The sequence below is a fragment of the Stenella coeruleoalba genome, assembly GCF_951394435.1.
Source record: "Stenella coeruleoalba genome assembly, chromosome: 1".
Classification (NCBI taxonomy): domain Eukaryota; kingdom Metazoa; phylum Chordata; class Mammalia; order Artiodactyla; family Delphinidae; genus Stenella; species Stenella coeruleoalba.
Window position 1 is genome coordinate 349,249 of NC_137169.1, and position 18,600 is coordinate 367,848.

General features: G+C 57.9%; 1 protein-coding gene and 1 long non-coding RNA gene across 2 annotated transcripts; one reads left to right on the top strand and one right to left on the bottom strand.

The window, feature by feature from the left end:
• Window positions 1-260: 260 nt before the first annotated feature.
• LOC307196312 lies at window positions 261-6,807 on the bottom strand. The gene is made up of 3 exons (XR_013831108.1): window positions 6,464-6,807; window positions 1,506-1,610; window positions 261-475 (listed from the first exon to the last, which is right to left on the bottom strand). It is a non-coding gene; the product is annotated as an uncharacterized lncRNA (long non-coding RNA).
• TTLL10 (tubulin tyrosine ligase like 10) lies at window positions 4,443-16,709 on the top strand (the record flags this gene model as incomplete). Its single annotated transcript, XM_079941168.1, is given in 12 exon segments — window positions 4,443-4,507; window positions 4,509-4,575; window positions 4,577-4,716; window positions 4,832-4,950; window positions 5,032-5,161; window positions 6,427-6,512; window positions 6,870-7,041; window positions 7,969-8,140; window positions 8,657-8,797; window positions 15,246-15,362; window positions 15,723-15,816; window positions 16,130-16,709. Coding segments are annotated over 12 exon segments (1,719 nt in total). The 3' UTR covers window positions 16,546-16,709.
• Window positions 16,710-18,600: the final 1,891 nt, after the last annotated feature.

An 18,600-nucleotide genomic window follows, 5' to 3' on the forward strand; every position in this document is an offset into this window, starting at 1 on the left:
CTACCCTTGGGCAAAGGGGTGTCAGACCACAGTGCAGCAGAACGGAGCCCTGCAGGCCCCCAACACCTGGTGCAGGCAGGCACACAGGTGGGAGTGCGTCAGCCTCTGAGTGGGGTCAGGGAGGCCTCCCCACAGTGGGGAATGCCACCCGGGACCCTGAAAGTGAGGGGGCGCTTAAGGGGTGCATTAATTTTCTGGGGCAGCCACAGCAAATTACACAAACTCGGTGGCTTGAAACAACGGAAATGTATTCTCTCACGGTTCTGGAGGCCACCTGCTCCCTCCGGAGGCTCTGGGGCGGGTCCTTCCTGCCTCTCTCAGCCTCTGGGGCTCCAGGCGTCCGGGAGCTTGTGGCCGCATCCCTCCGGCCGCTGCCGCATCTTCAGTTGGCTTCTCCCCTCTGTGTCTCCTCCGCTCTCCCTCCCTCTCCCGAGGCCGCTGGTCGCTGGATTTAGGGCCCATCAGATAATCACATCTGCAAAGACGATTTTTCCAAGTAAGGTCACACGGCACTTTCTGGGCCTTAGGACGTGGACACACATGGCACGGGGACCACCATCCACCCTACAAGAAGCAAGTGAAGGCTCCCTAAGGAGAGACACCCTGGTGACCCATGCAAGGCTCTGGAGGACAGAGGCAGGGGGCCATGCAGGGCAGCCAGCGGCCCTCCCACACGCCCTGGCCTCCCAGACCTGGGCGTGAGCTCCTCTCAGCCCCTTGCGGAGGCACGGGTTTGCTGAGCGCCCACTTTCTGTTCTGTAAAGAGGCCGTGGTAAGGGGAGATGAAATAACACAGGTAAAGCACACTGAGCACACAAACATAATGGGTCAGGCCTGGGGGCCTGGCACAGATCTGGGGATCCTGAGAAGGCTCGGGAATGTCCCGGGAGGACGGAGGACCCAGGTGGGGGCGGTGCCCATGCCACCCCTCCTCCAGCCTTGGCCGCTGCCCCTGGTGCCCGGCCTCCTGCCCTTCCCCATCCACCTGCTCCCCTCTGGGCCACTGGGTCATGGTTGCTAGGAGACAGTTGCCTGGTCACCACTGTTGTTTCCCTGGCACAGGGCTCACACCACCTTGTCGGGCAGGCAAGAGGGGCAAGCGGGCCACCAGCGGGGGTCCTGGCTGGCCCTGAGGGCTGGGGCCTACCGTCCCTTGCCCCGCCCAGCCCCCTGGCCCCAGGAGCCCTGTGGGTCCTCTCGGGACTCTGCCCAGGAGCGTGAGGGAGGCGAGCGAGGGGAGCGGACGGGTGCCTGGCTGGGCAGAGACCCCCAGGCCAGGCTGAGCAGGGCAGGCCTCCGGGCGTGGCGGCCCCTCAGGACCAGCTCCTTTGCTCAGGACCAGGTCTGTCTCCCAGGACCGACCCCCAGAAAGGACGGCCTCCTAAAGTCTGCGGGGACCCACGTCCCCCCAGACAGCTCAGCCCTGGCCAGAAGGCACCAGCCTGACGAGCAACGAGAGCACCTCCTGAGCCCCGCGTCCCCAGACGTGTATTTGGAGGACGGACCTGGCAGGACACGGGTGTCACCTCGTTTTCCTGGATGTTTCCTTCAGGTTCACGAGGGTCTTCCATTCATCACACCGGAGCGCCATTTCCCGCCAGACTTTTTACCTGACCAGGTAAAAAGTTTATTTAAAAATTCGTTATAAAGTTGTTTCCACCGACCCCTCCCTGCAGTCCTCGCGGAGGGCCTGGTGCCGTCACCCCCCCACCCCCGGGCAGGGCCACTGCAACCCGAGCTTCACCACCATTGATAACGGTTCGGGAACACCTTTCAGCACAAAGCTTGCTATTTAGAATTAGTCCGTCAGAGGGACTCTGAGAAAGGCAATTGCTCGGCAAAGGCTCTGACCCCTGACCCCGCCCGCAGCCCCGCAGGCCCCCATGTCCTGCAGCCCGGGGCACCCGCACCGCGTCCACCACACGCGTGCACGCCCAGAGTAAGGATTCTTTTTCTTAATTTCTGTTAACTTGAATGACAAGAAATAGTCATTCATGGCCTGTTTAATTCTTCGTGGAAGAAGTAAGATATCAGAGTTAAGACAGGCAAACAGAGGCACAGGCTTACAAAGCTTGCTCTGAAATCCGGCAACTCCGTGCCCACCTCCCGGCTCCCGTTTCCGGGAGCGCTCGCTGCTGGGTCCGGGTTACCCCGCAGAAGTTACCCTTTGCTGGGCTGTGGGGGCCGGGGCTCCCTCCCACCCCCCACATTCACGCTGTAACCCCCAGTAACGCTCCTTGCAGGCGGGTCACTGCCCTGCTCGGCACCGGCCTGGCCCTCTCCGGCCTCACCGTCGTCACACAGGCCCTCCTCCAACATGGGTGACCAGGCAGCTGTGTGCATGTGTCACACAGGCCACTGGTACTCCCAGCCCACTCTGCAGGTGGGGAAACCGAGGCACAGAGCTGATCCACACCACAGCCCCAGCTTCCTTTCCCAGGTCCGGCTCAACTGGGGAATTCCCTGAGGGGGGTCTGAAGACCTCCCACCACGCTGGGCGGCTCACAGGAGCCTTGCCTCCGGCTCTGAGGTGTCTCCGGCTCCGCTGGGTGCCTTTCCTTCTTTACATTCTCCTTTCCAGCACACTTCCTCGCCTTGAGCTTCTCACGAGGCTGTGCTGCGTATTTCCATGAGCTCGTCCACCTTGTCTGTCCCTTTGTTCTAACCGTCCAGTCCTGCCCCAGCGTATTCCCAGGGCTGCGTCCCCTGCCTCGGGCTCCGCCACCACCCCCACCGCCCGGCCTCTCCTCGCAGGGCCCTGTTTCTCTGTCTCTGGGCGTCAACCTGTCGCTCACACCTGGGGGCCTCCATCAGATGTCTGTTGACTCAGTGGCCGCTCACGTGGGAGTGCTGGGGCAGAGTACTGACCGTCATCCTCCTTGGGGGCCCCCATCCCCAGCAAGGTGCGGGTCTCCCAGGCAACGCGGAGACCCACGCGCACACGCACGTGCGCACCCTCCCCGTGCTCAGCAGGCTCCTATCCACCCCCGCCCCCCCCCCCCCCCCCCGCAGTCATGTTGGGCGGGGTCCAGCCGCCACAGAGGAGCCCTCCCGTTCTGGGTGGGGCAGGGCTGGGGAGGAGACGCTTGGCAGGGGGGTGAGAGCCTCCCCGCGCCCCGCCCCGCACCCAGGCCCTGTAACCACATTGACAGCTGTTCCCAGTTTACCCTCTTCTGTCCTAAGTGGGGACAAAGGTCTTGGCCAGCATCTCCTGGGTGACCGGCTGGTTTGTTTGCAAAGCGACTGTCCTCTTTGGAGGGCAAGCTGCCAGCCCCTGGTATGCAAATGCAGGAGCCCCTCTCTGCCTGCCAGCTCCCAGGGTACTGGCCTTTCCACTGCTTGTGTTTCTTCAATCTTTCGGAAAATCCTAGCCTCCCAAGCAGCCCCCAAACTGGGAAGGACCTGTCAAGGAATGGCTAAAACTCCCTAAAATGTTCCCGAGTTAGCCACACAGGAAAGGAGCCCTAGGGAGGCATCATCCTCAGGGCGGGGCCTCCTCATGGCCCTGTCCTGACTCTGGGAGGGGACTGCTCAGGGCTGCCACCCCCCAACCCCGCAGGCCTGACAGCAGCCCTCCTAACAGCCGGCAGGGAGGCCAAGCGCAGAGATGCCGACACCAGATGGACAGTCCCTGCAGGCCCCACAGTCACCACAGAGACGGGAGCCACCCACAAGAGGAAGCCCAAATCCAGGACGCTGGGCAGCACCCCTCCCCGGGCAGGGCGGGCCTGACTGCGTGCCCAGTTCAAGGGCTAGGACCACGGGCCGCCCAAAGGGCCCGCAGAGGGGTGGGGGCCACGTCTTCCCAGAGGTGCCCCCTCACCAGTGCCCCAGCGCCTGCGGCCCGCAGCCGCACCCACTTCCTCCACTGCCAGGGACCACCTCCTCGGACCCAGGTTGGCACAAAGAGAGGCAAGCGGTCAAGGATGGCAGGGGTCCGGCGGAGCCGCCCCTGGGCACCAGGTGTATGCAGCCAGGGCCTCCCCAGGGACAGGCACCCCATCCCCAGGAAGGCCTTCTCACGGGGGGACCACACAGCCATGCCCGGGGAGAGGGGCCAGCAGGAGGCCATGTGCTGGGTGTGGGATCTGGGCCAGCAGAGTCGGGGTCTGAACAGGCGGAGAGGGGTCTCCCTTGACTGCTGTGGGCCACCCATGACGTCATGATGGACATTGTGACCCCCGCCCTCTGGGCACGTCCCTGCGTCACATCTGCCCCTAGCTCCAGCCTCACACCTCAGCCTCTGCCCCACACAAAGCCCCTGCCGTTGGTAAGGAGGGACCCTGCCCCCTTTCTCCTAGGAGGCCCTCTGATTGGGCCTGAGGCTGGGCTGAGATGGGCCGAGACGGCTGGGGGGACTGCACAGGGGTTCCAGTCAGATTCTGAGTGGACGCCCCCTGTCTGACCCCACCTTGTTCACAGGCTGGGCCCATGAGAGATCAATGGGGAGCCACCGAGAGGAGGGGCTCCTACGTCAGCTAAGCCAGCTGGACCAAGACGCAGATGGGCTCAGGCAGGGCCCAGGGAGGGGCAGAAAAGCCACCAGCTGGGCCAGAGCCTCTGACCACCCACTCTGCCCGCAGAGCTGGACGATGCTGACACTGCCAGGCCCCGGGCCGCCCTCCTGGAGAAGCACCCGCTGGAGGGGGAGAAGCAGCGGCCCGGCACCGGGCAGGGCCCCTTCTTCTACATCGGAGGCACCAACGGGGCCGCAATGTGAGTGGGGCCTCAAGCTGGGTCCAGCCCCACCGCCTGCAGGCCCCGGCCCAGCCTCGCTCCGCGGCCCACAACCCCGCGGCCCCCAGGTCACCGCCGCCCCTCGCCCCTGCAGAATCAGCTCCTATTGCAAAAGCAAGGGCTGGCAGCGCATCCAGGACAGCCGGCGGGAAGACTACAAGCTCAAGTGGTGCGAGGTCAAGTGCAGGGACACCTACTGCAGCTTCCGGGAAGGTAGGGGCGGGGCCAGGCTCAGCGGGCGGCCCTCCACGCGCGCATGCGCGGTCGCACGCTGCCCGGGCTCTGTCGCGCCAGGTGAGCAGCTGCTGTACCAGCTCCCCAACAGCCAGCTCCTTACCACCAAGATCGGGCTTCTCAGCGCCCTGAGGGAGCACGCGCGTGTCCTCAGCAAGACCAGCAAGCTGGCCCCCTGCGCACAGGCCAAGTGAGGATGCCCTGGCCCCCCACCCCGGCGGCGCACCCCGCACCCGACGCGTCAATCGCTGCTCCTGACCGCCCTCCACCAAGTCGGTCCGCCTACCCGCCTTCCCACTGACCCAGCCGCGTACCACCCATCTGTCTCCACCCCCAATACCGGCCACCATTCCAGCCACCCAGCCCACGGCCCCCCAGCGGTCCTCACACGCTCACCACAGAGCCGCCCACTGGTGTCCTGCATTCAGTCACCACTGCCTACCACACCCACTGCCGTCCACTGCACACCCATTCCTGCCCCTTGGCCCGCCCCTCCCCCCCGGAGCCGTGCCCGACCCACTCGATGTGCCCACTCCTCTTCCACTCACTTGCCCGGCCATTCACACGTCTGCCCGCCCATCCAAACAGCCACCTACCATCTGCCTCCCTCGTCCACCCCCCACCAGGCAGGCAGCCACCCACCCACTACCTGGTCATCCACGACACCACCCAATTCTGTCAGCAGTTCTGGTCCAACCCCCTCCAGGCATCCGTCTACCCACCAGACCACTTGCCCATCCACCTACTTCCATCCAAAATCCACTTATCCACACACCACCAGTCTACCGCCAAGCCCCCACCCACTCCCCACCTCTCGACGCCCCCATCCATTCTCCACACACTGAGCAGCCACTCAGGCCAGGTCCTGTGTCCTCCTGGGGTACAGATCTGGAAAGGACACGACACCCGCCCCAGAAGAGCTCATGTGGAGCAGCTCAGGACACCTTGGGCCACAGAGGTAGATTCCCCCAGCCATTCTGCCCTCAACTGAAGGATGGCCTGGTGCTCGGTGAAAGGGGTTACAGGGCATCCCAGGACAGGGGATCCATGCTGACCGCTCATTGCATGCTGGGCACTGTCCTGGCCTGGAGACCCAGCTCTGAACTGACCACTCCCGAAGGCCCGAGAGCAGCAGGGGGAAGAGCAGGGAGGTGGGAGGGGTTGGGAGGTGCGTGAGGCAGCCTGCAGAGAAGCCAGGTGTGCAGAGCCGGAAAAGCGTGCTCCTGGTCAGGGAACAGAAGGTGCAAAGGTTCTGCAGAGGAAAGAGCTGGGGGCCGGGGGTGGGGGTGTGTTTCAGAGGAAACCAAAGAGGGCAGGAGTGCCTGGAGCCCAGCGCAGCTTCCTAGCAGACACTCTCCCTCCAGCCTACCCCAGGTCAGACCCCCAGAATGGCTGACCAAGCTGGGGGAGGGGGACAACCCTCCCAGTGTCTTCCCCACCTCCCTGCTTCCCCAGCGTCCTGAAAATGGAAGACTTTTTCCCAGAGACCTACCGTCTGGACATCAGGGACGAGAGAGAGGCTTTCTTTACCCTCTTTGATGGTGAGAGGCCCCTGGACGCCAGGCCCGCTCTGGGGAGACCGGTGCAGGGCTGGACCAAGGTGGGAGCGAGATTAGGGCGGGGCCAAGGCCCTGGCGAGGCCGAGGTGGGGCGTGGTCAGGGAGTGGAAGGGTGGAGCCAGGGTGGGTGAGGTCAGGGCTGGTGCTGAGTAGATGCTGGGTGGGGGGGGGGGTCATGGCCGGACCTTAGTGGAGGCCAAAGCCTGCAGGGGCGGGGCCGTGGCTGGGAGCGGTCAGGGCGGGGCGGGGTGGGGCGGGGCGGGGCTGGGGCCAAGGCGGGGCGAGGCAGGGATGGGCGGGGCGAGACAGGCTCCCTGGCTCGGGTAGCTCTCTCCGCAGAAACCCAGATGTGGATCTGCAAGCCCACCGCCTCCAACCAGGGCAAAGGCATCTTTCTGCTCCGGAACCAGGAGGAAGTCGCCGCCCTCCAAGCCAAGACCCAGAGCATCGAGGACGACCCCATCTACCGCAAGATGCCCTTCCGGGCGCCTCAGGCGCGGGTCGTGCAGAGGTTTTGCGCGTGGGCACCCCGAGGGGCGTTGGCCAGGTGGGGCTGACCCAGGCCCGCTGGTGCCTGTGAGGCTCGTGGGCGTCGCGGGGCCCACAGAGGAGTCCTTGGCGGTGGAAGGCTGCGGTGCCCCCAGCTGGGCCCCTGTGTAGCCAGAAGAGGTGGGGTTTTCACATCCAGTCAGGATCTCAGAGGATATACCCTCCCCCCCCCAAACACAGGAGGCTCCTGGATGGTGTGGGGCAGGGAGGGCTTGGTCAGCTTGTGCCCCAGCCTGGGTCCTGCACCCTCTGACCTGCAGGGAGCCCGGCTTCTCCCCCATCCCCCACGCATCCCGCTGCAGCCTTCAGGCCCACAGGCAGAGCCGACCACCCCGCCTTGCTCCCTCTGCCTCTGGGAGGGGTCCAGACCCTCAGCCTCACACCAGGGGGCACAGTCGAGCCTGAGAAAGGTCCCTTCGGACTTGCCTATCTGCCAGTGTGGACCTCACTCCTGCCGCAACTGCTGTCTGCCACCCCAAGCAGCTGCTCCCAGCCGCTGGGTCTCTAGACTTACAGCTCTCTCCACTGGGATGTCCCCTCCCTGCCTCTCCAAAGCCACCTGCCCTTCAAGGCCCAAGGTCACCCCTCCCTCCTTCTCCAGGCAGTCTTCCCAGCCCATAGGGCCCAGTCTGCTTCTGCCTCCCAGGCTTCTAGCGAGGGCTGCGCCCTGGGGTGCCCCAGACACACACCAGTGGGCTGAGCTCTAGGGGCCAGGCCCTCCTTCCCAATTCCCTGATGTGTTCAGGCTCGGAAATGTCCCCTGACCAGTGGACACTGCGCCCAGCCAGGGTAGGGGACCCACAGCTCACACCTGAGACAGGTAGCAGGGGTGCTGAGGAACTGGCAGGCCCAGGTGGGGGCACGGGCCAGACTAACCACGCCTCCCCAGGTACATCCAGAACCCGCTGCTGCTGGATGGGAAGAAGTTCGACGTGCGCTCCTACCTGCTCATCGCCTGCACCATGCCCTACATGGTCTTCTTCGGCCACGGCTACGCTCGCCTCACCCTCGGCCTTTATGATCCCCATTCCAGCGACCTCTGTGGCCATTTAACCAACCAGGTAAATGCCCCACACAGGTGAGGGCCCTCCCTGCAGCCTTGGACAAAAATCACTGCTCAAGAATGGGAAAAGAATCCAACTGTAGACATGGCCCAAACCCCGAGGTGGCCTGGGCTGCCCCTGCCTGCAGCCAGCACTGCCTCTCACCTTCAGCCTCCGCTGGGCATCCTGGTGAACAGACTGAGAGCCGTGGCCCCGACCCCCAGCTCAGCTCCCTCTGGGTGTGGGTCAGGCCCAGCAGGGGTGGGGGCCAAGGGCAAGGGCCTCCGTGAGGACCTCAGTTCAGGGATGCTGTGGGCAGAGGTCTCTGTGGAAGGGTCTCAAAGGGAGGTGTCTGGGCAGTGGCCCTCCAGGAGGATCTGGGGGTACTTCTCAGGGGCAGGAGGCGCTGGGGCAGGGGCTCGGTGTCCCCAAGGAGCGGGACCCCTGTGGGGTCTCTGGTGGCCGCGTCGGGGTGAGGCTCTTGTCAGGGCCCCCCGTAGGGGCCGGGCCTCCAGGCGCTGCCCTGCCTCCCAGTTCATGCAGAAGAAGAGCCCCCTGTACCTGCTGCTCAAGGACGACACGGTGTGGAGCATGGAGCACCTTAACCGCCACATCAACGACAAGTTCCGCAAGGCCAAGCGCCTCCCCCGGGACTGGGTCTTCACCACCTTCGCGGTGCGTGCGCGCCCCGCCCACACGGCGTTGGGAGGGGCCAGGGGTCGGGACCGTCAGTCCCTGGGTGGGGCTGCCGTTGGGCGTGCGCGCAGCGGTGGGTTCCAGGGACCCTCTCCTCTCCCTCTTTCTGAAACAGATCATTCACACGACACAAAAGTCACTCTGTGAAAGTACAGCTCAGTGGTTTTTGGTGGATTCTCAGAGTTGCAGGATGGTCACCACTCTAATTCCAGAACACAGTCACCTCCGCAGAAAGAAACTCGGTACCCACTGCCCTTCCCAGCCCCTGGCAACTGCTAATCCACTTCCCGTCCCCATGCATTTCCCTGTTCTGGACATTTCATGTCAATGGAATCACATGATATGTGGGTTTTCCTGGCTTCTTTCACTGAGCATAACATTTTCAAGATTCCCTTCGTTTCTTTTTATGACTGAAAACTATTTCATTGTATAAATGGACCACGATTTATTTGGATAAACATTCGTCAGTTGATAGACGTTTGGGTTGTTTTTACTTTTTGTCTATTATGAGTAATGCTGCTATGAATATTCATGAACAGATGTTTTCAGTTCTCTTGGGTATAGGTCTAGGAAGGGAACTGCATGGTCGTAGGGTAACTCATGTTGAACTTTTTGAGGAACTGCCAAACCATTTTCCACAGTGGCTACAAGGTTTCCCATTCCCACCAGCAATGTATGATGGTTCCAATTTCTCTATATCCTTGCCAACACTTGGTATTTTTCTTTTTTTGTTTAATAGTCATCCAGTGGGTGTAAAGTGGTATCTCATTGTGGAGTTGATTTGCATTTTCCTAATGATAATGATATTGAGCATCTTTTTACGTATTTGTCGGCCATTTTTGTATCTTCTTTAGAAAAACTTCTGTTTAGATCCTTTGTTCACTCTTCCTTCTTAGGCTGTAGAGCTCTTTATATATTCTGAATGCTAGACCCTTATCAGATGTGTGATTTGCAAATATTTTCTCCCATTCTGTGATTTCTCTTTTCACTTTCTTGATAATGTCCTTTGTTTGTTTTGTTTTGTTTTGTTTTGGCCGGGCCCCTCGGCTTGAGGGGTCTTAGTTCCCCGACCAGGGATTGAACCCCCTGCAATGGAAGTGCAGGGTCCTAACCACTGGACTGCCAGGGAATTCCCCATAATGTCCTTTTTTGCATAGATTTTTATGAAGTCCAATTTATCGATTTTTTTCTTTGGTTATTCATGCTTTGATGTCATATCTAAGAATCCATTGCCATTTCCAAGGTTGTAAAGATTTACATCTATGTTTTCTTCTAAAAGTTTTATAGTTTTAGCTCGTTTTGAGTTAGTTATTGTGTAATGGTGGGAGGTAAGGGTCCAACTTCAGCTTTTTGCATGTGGCTCTCCTGTTGTCCCAGGACCATTTGTCAGAGAGACTGTTCTTGGCGCACTTTTGAAAATCAATTGACCAGATATGTATGTGTTTCTCCCTGGACTCTCAATTCTATTTCATTGGTGTGTATGTCTATCCTTAAGCCAGCGCCACGCCGTTTCGGTTGCTGTAGCTTCATTCTCTTAATGTGCTGTATTACAGAAATTGATTATCAGGTGTTGAATCACCCTTGCGTTTCCGGGATAAATCTCACGCAGGTGTAGCATATTGTCCTTTAAATATGCTGCTGGACTGGGTTTTAGTACTTCACTGAGGATTTATGTGTCTACCCTCATAAGTAATATGGTCCACAGCATTATTTGCTTGTATGTCTGTCTGATTTTGGACATGTTCCCTTCTCTTCTATTTTTGGAGAGTGTGTGAAGAGTTAGTGTTAATTCTTTAAATATATTTGGAAGGATTCACCAGTGAGGCTACCTTATTGTGGACTTTTCCTTTGTGGGAAGAATTGTTATTTTTTTAATTATTACTAACTCAACCTTTATTTGTTAGAGGTTATTCAGATTATCTATTCCTTCCTGGGTCAGACTTATTAGTTTGTCTTTCTAAGAATTTCTCCACTTCTCCTAAGTTGTCTAATTTGTTTCGAATACAGGTACTCATGGTATTTTATGAACAATTGTAATCGTTTTCATAATCATTTTCATCTCTATGTAAGTCTTTCTTTCTTGATTTTAGTAATTTGAGTCTTTTCTCCCCTTTATCTTGTTCAATTTAGCTAAAGGTTTGTCAGTTTTGTTGATCTTTTCAAAGAGCCAGCTTTTGGTTTCATTGATTTTCTCTGTTGCTTTCTATTCTCTATTCCATTAATATCCACTCTAATCTTTATTATTTCCCTCCTTCTTGCTTTGGGTTTAGTTTTGTTTTGGTGTGCTTTGGGTTTTTTGTTCGTTTTTTGTTTTTGTTTGTTTGTTTGTTTTTCTTCTAGTTTCTTAAGGTTGAAGTTTGGGTTATTGATTTGATTTGAGATCTTTCTTCCTGTTTAATGTAGGTGTTTACAGCCATAAATTTCCCTGTGAGCACTGCTTTCACTGCATCCCATAAGATTTTGTGTGTTCTGTTTTCATTTGTTGCTTGTGTGTTAATTTCCACATATTTGTGAATGTTCTAATTTTCTTTCTCTTACTGATTTCTAATTTCATTCCATTGTGGTCAGAAAACATACTTTGTATGATTTCAACCCTTTAAAAAGTATTGGGGGCTTCCCTGGTGGCGCAGTGATTGAGAGTCCGCCTGCCAATGCAGGGGACACAAGTTCGTGCCCCGGTCCAGGAAGATCCCACGTGCCGCGGAGCAGCTGGGCCCGTGAGCCATGGCTGCTGAGCCTGAGCGTCTGGAGCCTGTGGTCCACAATGGGAGAGGCCACAACAGTGAGAGGACCACGTACCGCAAAAAAAAAAAAAAAAGTATTGAAACTTGTTTTATGTTCTAACACATTGTCTATCCTGAAAAATGTTCCACACACACTTGAAAAGAATGTATATTCTACTGTTGGGTGGAGTGTTCTATAGGTGTCTTTTAGGTCTAGTTGGTTTATAGTGTTGTTCAAGTCTTCTATTTACTTGTTGATCTTCTGTCTAGTTGTTCTATCATTGAAAATGGGATACTGAAGTCTCCAACTATTATTACTGAATTGTCTATTTCTCCTTTCAATTCTGTCAGTTTTTGCTTCATGCATTTTTAGGCTCTGTTGTTAAGTATATGTATGTTTATGATTATTACATATTCTTGACTTATTAGAAAATGTCCTCTTTTTTCTTAATGTCCTCAATTTTTGTCTTAAACTCTATTTTATCTGCTATCAGTATAGATATTCTAGCTCTCTTTTGGTTACTGTTTGCCTGATATATATATATATTTTTAACTTTATTTATTTATTTATTTTTGGCTGTGTTTGGTCTTGGTTGCTGTGCACGGGCTTTCTCTAGTTGCGGCGAGCGGGGGCTACTCTTCGTTGCCGTGCACAGGCTTCTCATTGCAGTGGCTTCTCTTGTTGCAGAGCATGGGCTCTAGGCACGTGGGCTTCGGTAGTCATGGCATGCAGGCTCAGTAGTTGTGGCTCAGGGGCTCTAGAGCTCAGGCTCAGTAGTTGTGGTGCATAAGTTTAGTTGCTCCGCGGCTTGTGAGATCTTGCCAGACCAGGGCTTGAGCCTGTGTCCCCTGCATTAGCAGGCAGATTCTTAACCACTGCGCCACCAGGGAAGCCCTGATATATCTTTTTTTTATCCTTTTACTTTCAACCTATCTGTGTCTTTGAATCTCAAGTGAGTCTCATAGATAGTGTATGGGGGGGAGGGGAATGCATCCTGACAATCTCTTTTAATTGGAAAGCTTAGTCCATTTATATTTAATATAATTACTGATAAGTTAGGATTTACATCTTCTATTTTGCTATTTCTTTTTTTTTGAATTTTATGTATTTTTTTATACAGCAGGTTATTAGTTATCCATTTTATACATATTAGTGTATACATGTCAATCCCAATCTCCCAGTTCATCACACCACCACCACCCGTGCCACTTTCTCCCCTTGGTGTCCATACGTTTGTTCTCTACATCTGTGTCTTTATTTCTGCCCTGCAAACCGGTTCATCTGTACCATTTTTCTAGGTGCCACATATATGCGTTAATATACAATATTTATTTTTCTCTTTCTGACTTACTTCACTCTGTATGACACACTGTAGGTCCATCCACCTCACTACAAATAACTCAATTTCATGTCTTTTTACGGCTGAGTAATATTCCATTGTATATATGTGCCACATCTTCTTTATCCGTTCATCTGTTGATGGACATTTCCATGGTTTTTAATGAGAACTGGTTGTTGGTCTTATCGAGGAGCCTTTATGATGAGTCGCTTCTCTGTGCTGATTTCAACATCGTCTGTTTGTCTTTGGAAAGTTTGCTTATGCTGTGGTGGATCTTTTTGAGTTTATCCTCCTTGCAGCTCACTGGCCTTCCTGAACGTGTAGATTACTTTTCATCACATTTGAGAAGTCCCACTGCCATTGTCTCTTTCGATGTTCTTCCTGACTCTCCCTCTGCCCTCTTTCTGGGCCTCCTTATGCATTTGGTCCCGCCTGACGGTGTCCCACGGGTCTCTGTAGCTTTATTGTTCTTCATTCCTTTGACTTTCTGTTCCTTAGACTAGATAATATCAATTGATCTATCTTTGAACAACTCCAATGGACTGTTGAACCCCTGTAGTGATTTTTTATTTCAGTTCCTATAACTTTCAACTCCAGAATTTCTATTCAGCTCCCTTTTATAATTTCTATCTCTTCACTGGCATTCTCTATTTGGTAAGACATTGTTCTTGTATTTTCCTTTAGTTCAAGTGAGGTCTGCCATGGAACCATCAGACACATCACAACAAATGACTCCAGTTCTTTGCCAGACAGGTCTGTTCTGCTATCTCCAGTACCAAGAACACAGGCTTTTTTCCAGGCACTGAGCTGGGATGCCAGGGATAAAGTCAGGGCAAGTTAAAATGCTACAAAGCTTGCTGTTCTTACCAAGATTTAAGGTTTTACTTGAGTAAACACTCTTCATGTTGCTGGACGCCTTTGGTTAATTTCCAGCATTTTGAGAAGGTTAATTCTGACAAATTTGGCCAGTTTGGGCTGTTTTTATGTTGCCTCTCTTGAACCTGCTCAGCAAAGCTTCTCCCTGTTGTTTCGCTGAAATGCTCACTGGAGTGACCTCTATGCTGTCAAACCCAGGGGTCAGTCCAGCCCTCTTCTCCCTGACCTGTCAGCCAACTTTGGACACAGCTCCTCACTCCCCATGGCTTCCAGGACCTCGTCCACCCCCCCTCCGCCCCCTGTGCTGGCCCCTTGGCTCCGCACTGCTGCTCAGGAGGCCCAGGGCTCCGCCTGGCTCTGCTCTTTATCTGCTGTACCCACTGATATCTACTCTTTGTCTTTATCAGACATCGCCTGAGTTTAAATTCCATCTATGTGCTCCAGACCCCACATTGAAACATCCGGCCCTGACCCCTCCCCTGAACTTGAACCCTGGCTCCCAGCACCCCATCTGTAGGCTCACAGATGTCTCAGACTCCATGGGCCTCCTCTCCTTCTCCGCTGATGCGGGCTCCATCCTCCAGAGCCTCAGACCAGATACCTAGGGATAACCCTGCATTCCTCTTTCCACAGCTCACCACCCTTTCATCAATCAACCAGGCTGGCTCTACCCCAGCACAGACCCAGCATCCATTCCACCACCTCGGCTTACACAAGCCACCCATATTTCTCACTGGATCTTTGCAACGGGGCCCTTCAGTCTCTCTCAGCATAGCAGCCAGAGGACCCTATTAGAGCACGGGTCAGATATGCCCTCCTATGCTCCACCCTCCAACAGCTCTGACCTCAGGGTGAAAGGCAAGGTCTTCCCATGTCCCCGAGATGTGACTGGTGCCACTCTGGTCTCATCTCCCACTGCCCTCCTAGCTCACTCGAGCCACAGCAGCCTCACTCTGTTCCTCCAACACCTTGGGCGTGCTCCCACTTACAGCCTTTGCTCTACCCAGGTGTCCCATCCCCACCCCACAGCTCTCCCTTTCAGTCTTCACCCATTGCTCACTCTCTGGCCCACCCAGCTCAGACGCCTTTCCACACCACCCAGAACGCCCCACCTGTCGCCCCGCTTCATCTTCTCCAGCAGCATGTGTGGCCTCATGCGCTGTGCAGAGTGCGTAACGATTTACACATCACAACTGTTGTCTCTCTCCTACGAGCGAGCTGCTCAAGGGCAGAGACTCCTCGTAAGCTCTCTCTACTCTCGACCCCAGCACCTGCCACGCAATAGGAGGTCCACACGTTTGTGAAATGAGTAAAATGAGAGTGAAGGAGTTTCTGGCTGTGAGCCTGTGACCCTGAGAATGTGAAAGTGCAGGCACTGGTGGGAGCGCAGGTGAGGGGTGGGAATGTGGCTGTTCAGGCCTGGAGGGTGTAATCAGGGCCCACAGGTGACATCCTGCCTCCACCCCCCCCCCCCCACCCTACCCACAGAAGCGGATGCAGCAGATCATGGCCCACTGCTTCCTGTCTGTCAAATCCAAGCTCAAGTGCAAGCTGGGCTACTTTGACCTCATTGGTTGTGACTTCTTGATTGATGAAAACTTCAAGGTGCTGCTGAGGCGTCCCGGGGTGGGGTGGGGTGGGCGGGGCCCAGCATGCAGGTGCAGGAGGCAGGGGCCCTCTGTGCACACCCCGACCACTCAGGCGGGCCCCTGGAGCAGGCAGTTATGCACCCTCCCTAGCCCTGGGGGTGGTGTGTCCACAAGGCTTCGCTCTTCCTGCAGCTGGGGCAGCCCCCAAGGCCAGACTCTCAGACCCTCAGAGTCTTAGCCCCTTGGGCAAATGGGGGAGTGAGGTCATGGGAAAGAAGTGACCTGCCCGGTCACCGGGCTTAATGGGGACCAGGGCCTCAGCCTCCTGCTGGCCAAGTGGTAGGGAGGGAGGTATGCTGAGCAGTGTTGGGCCCAGGTGTGGCTGCTGGAGATGAACTCCAACCCTGCCCTGCACACCAACTGTGAAGTCCTGAAAGAGGTGATTCCAGGCGTGGTCACGGAGACCCTGGGTGAGGCCCCTACCCAGCCCCCAGGACCCTCAAACCGACCCCTCTGCCTGCCCAACCTCTCCCCAAGTTCAGACATCCACAAACCTAGCTCTCCAGCCCCCGAAAGGCTGCATGGCAACCCCACCCTCTGCTCAGGCCCCCACCTCCCAGCCAAGGTGATGCCCGCCCACGCCTCACCCCAACCCCTGGCCCGTCCCTCAGCCCCGTAAACTCCAGCCCCTGGAACGCCATGCCGGGGAGGCTGGGTGCCCGCCCCTCCCTTCCCCCCACGCCTCCCCCGCCCCAGCCGGGCTCACCCCCAGCTCCTCCCCAGACCTGGCACTCGAGACCTTCCAGAAGAGGCTGCGCGGCCAGAAGATGCTGCCGCTGCTGTCCCAGCGCCACTTCGTGCTCCTGCACAACGGCGAGGCAGACCTGTGGCCGCGCCCCGGGAGCTCCCGCAGCGTCCCCCGCCCGCCGTCGCCGCCGCCCGCCGCGTCCCCCGCTCTCCGCGCCGCCGGCAGGCCGGGCGCGCGCAGGCCCGCACCACGCCGGGGCCCCAGCGGCGCGCCCGGGCGGCCCTCCTCCGCACAGCGGCGCCCCCGGCCTCCGACCCCCGGCCCCGACGGCGCCCAGGGCGGGGACCCCGAGGCCCCGGGCGGCGGGGAGCCGGCGCGGGAGCCTTCCCCGGGGTCGTCGGAGGAGGAGCGCAAGAACGCGGGCCACCGGCGCCCTCGCGGGGGCCTATAAAAGCTGCTTTTTTGGTTACAAACGCGACCTCTGCAGCTGGTCCGCGGGTTCCCCGCACACCGGGCCCCGAGACCCCCTCCGGCAGCCTCCCTGCGCCCCGTGAGCCGCTACTCCACTGCTGGGGCCCGTCCCTGGGGGGACACGAGGGTCGAGGGATGGGGGTGTCTGCCCGGCAGGAAAGGGAGACGAGGCCCCCCGTGCCCCTGACTCTGCCCACCGTGGGCTGCTTCCAGTTCCTGGGCCCCCTCACCTACGGCCCTCGTCCACCCGCCCTGCAATCTCACAACCCACCTGACCTCTACTGCCTGGGTCGGTGGTCCCCAGGAAAGGCGCCCAGTGTCCCCCAGTCAAGGGTCTAGAGCCTCACGGACCCCTCTCGATTCCCATAGGAAGGCTTCCTCACACCCAACATGTTCCTCCGAGCTGCGGTCCCCGCCCTGCCCAGGCTCAGCTCCTTTCTGGGCCTTCGGAGCACCAGCGCCCTGAGCTCTCCTCCACCTGCGGCGCCCGGACTCTACAGCAGGCAGAGACCTGCAGAGGCCGGGAGGACCCAGGCTGTGGGTGACCAGCATATGGTCGTGGCAGGACAGCGCCCTGAGGGAAGTGCCGAGCCAGCAGGTCCCTGTGTGCCCTGTGTGCCCAGCCTCAAGGCTACTAGGAGATTCAGGGCCTCTCATGTGTCCACACCCCTGCCACCAAGCGTCCTGGGGCAGCCATAATCCCCTCTCCACCCTGGCCTTCCCCACCCCCCCAGTCCAGACCCCAGGGTCTGGGCAGCCCCATCCCTCGGCCCACCCTAGCTGTCACACCGTCCCCCTGCCCTCACCTCTCCAAACGGCCACCGCCAAGCCACATGCCCTCCTCCTGCCCCGCACACCCTCGCTCAGTACCTCAGCGGGCTCCACCAAGGGGGGAGGGGCCGCCGGGACCCCTGCTGCGCCCTGCATTGGCGTGCTGGTGGGACCCGAGGGGCACCGACCTGTCCTCCCCCGCTGCCCCCCCACTCCTTTCCCAGGGATGCAACGGCCACAGCACCGCTAGAGGGCGGCGGGCACTGACCGCCGAGCCTCCGGCCAGCCCACTGGAGGTATGCAGCCAGGGAGCCAGGGAGCCAGGGAGAGAAGAGCCAGATGGAAAGCGGGGCTCAGAGAGGTAGAGTCAGTCCTCCCAGGTCACAGAGCCAGTGAGGGGCCCAGGCCAGGGCTCACCTGCCTTGTCACTCACAGCCCACCCACCCTCCCACCACCACTGCACCCCGTCGTCGTCCTGCTGCTGTGGCCCAGAGTGTGGGGTCCCCAGGGCAGGAGCACACTTGTCACTGGGTGACTGGGGTCTGGGAACCCTGAGTCCCCTCCCAGTACGTCTGGTGGTCTCTCCATGAGGGGTCAAGCCCAGCACTGCGTCCTCTGCAGCCTGCTGGCCAACTCTGTGTCTGAAGACCCGTCTCCATCAGGGAGAGGTGGCCTCCTGGGTGGGCAGAGCACACCCAGGTCTTTGTAAAACCCACGCCTGTGTCTTCGGGGTCAGGACCACTTTCCTTGCTGGCATCCAGGACACTACACAGCCATGTCACCTCGGGGTCACCCCCTTAACTCGCCCAAGGGGCCTCTAGACCCCATGTCTCATCTCTGAGGCCTCTCCCACCCCCTCCTCACATCCTGCCCACGGGGCCTCTGCCCACGCTGTCCTGTGGCTCCCGATGTGGCCCGTGGTGGCAGCAGTGCTGCTCCAGGACCTTCCAGCTCTCCTCCAGCCTCGGCGGGACTGTTCCCCTGCTGGTCAGGGCGGTGTCTACGGAGGCGACCCGATCCTCAGGGAGCAGCTGTCCCTGCCGCCTCCATCATCCCTAGGCCCTGAGTGCGTGCAATGGCCCACAGGGACCGTGGTGGGCTAAGAAGTGCATGTCCTGACTGGACCTCCGCCCCCGGGCTCCCCCAAAGCCCTGGACTGTCTGCTGCTCTTGGGCGCCTGGTTACCCCAAGAGCCTGGAGTTCAATAAATGAGGTTTCCTTGCTACTCATTCACCCCAGGGGCGACGGCCACACCCTCACACCC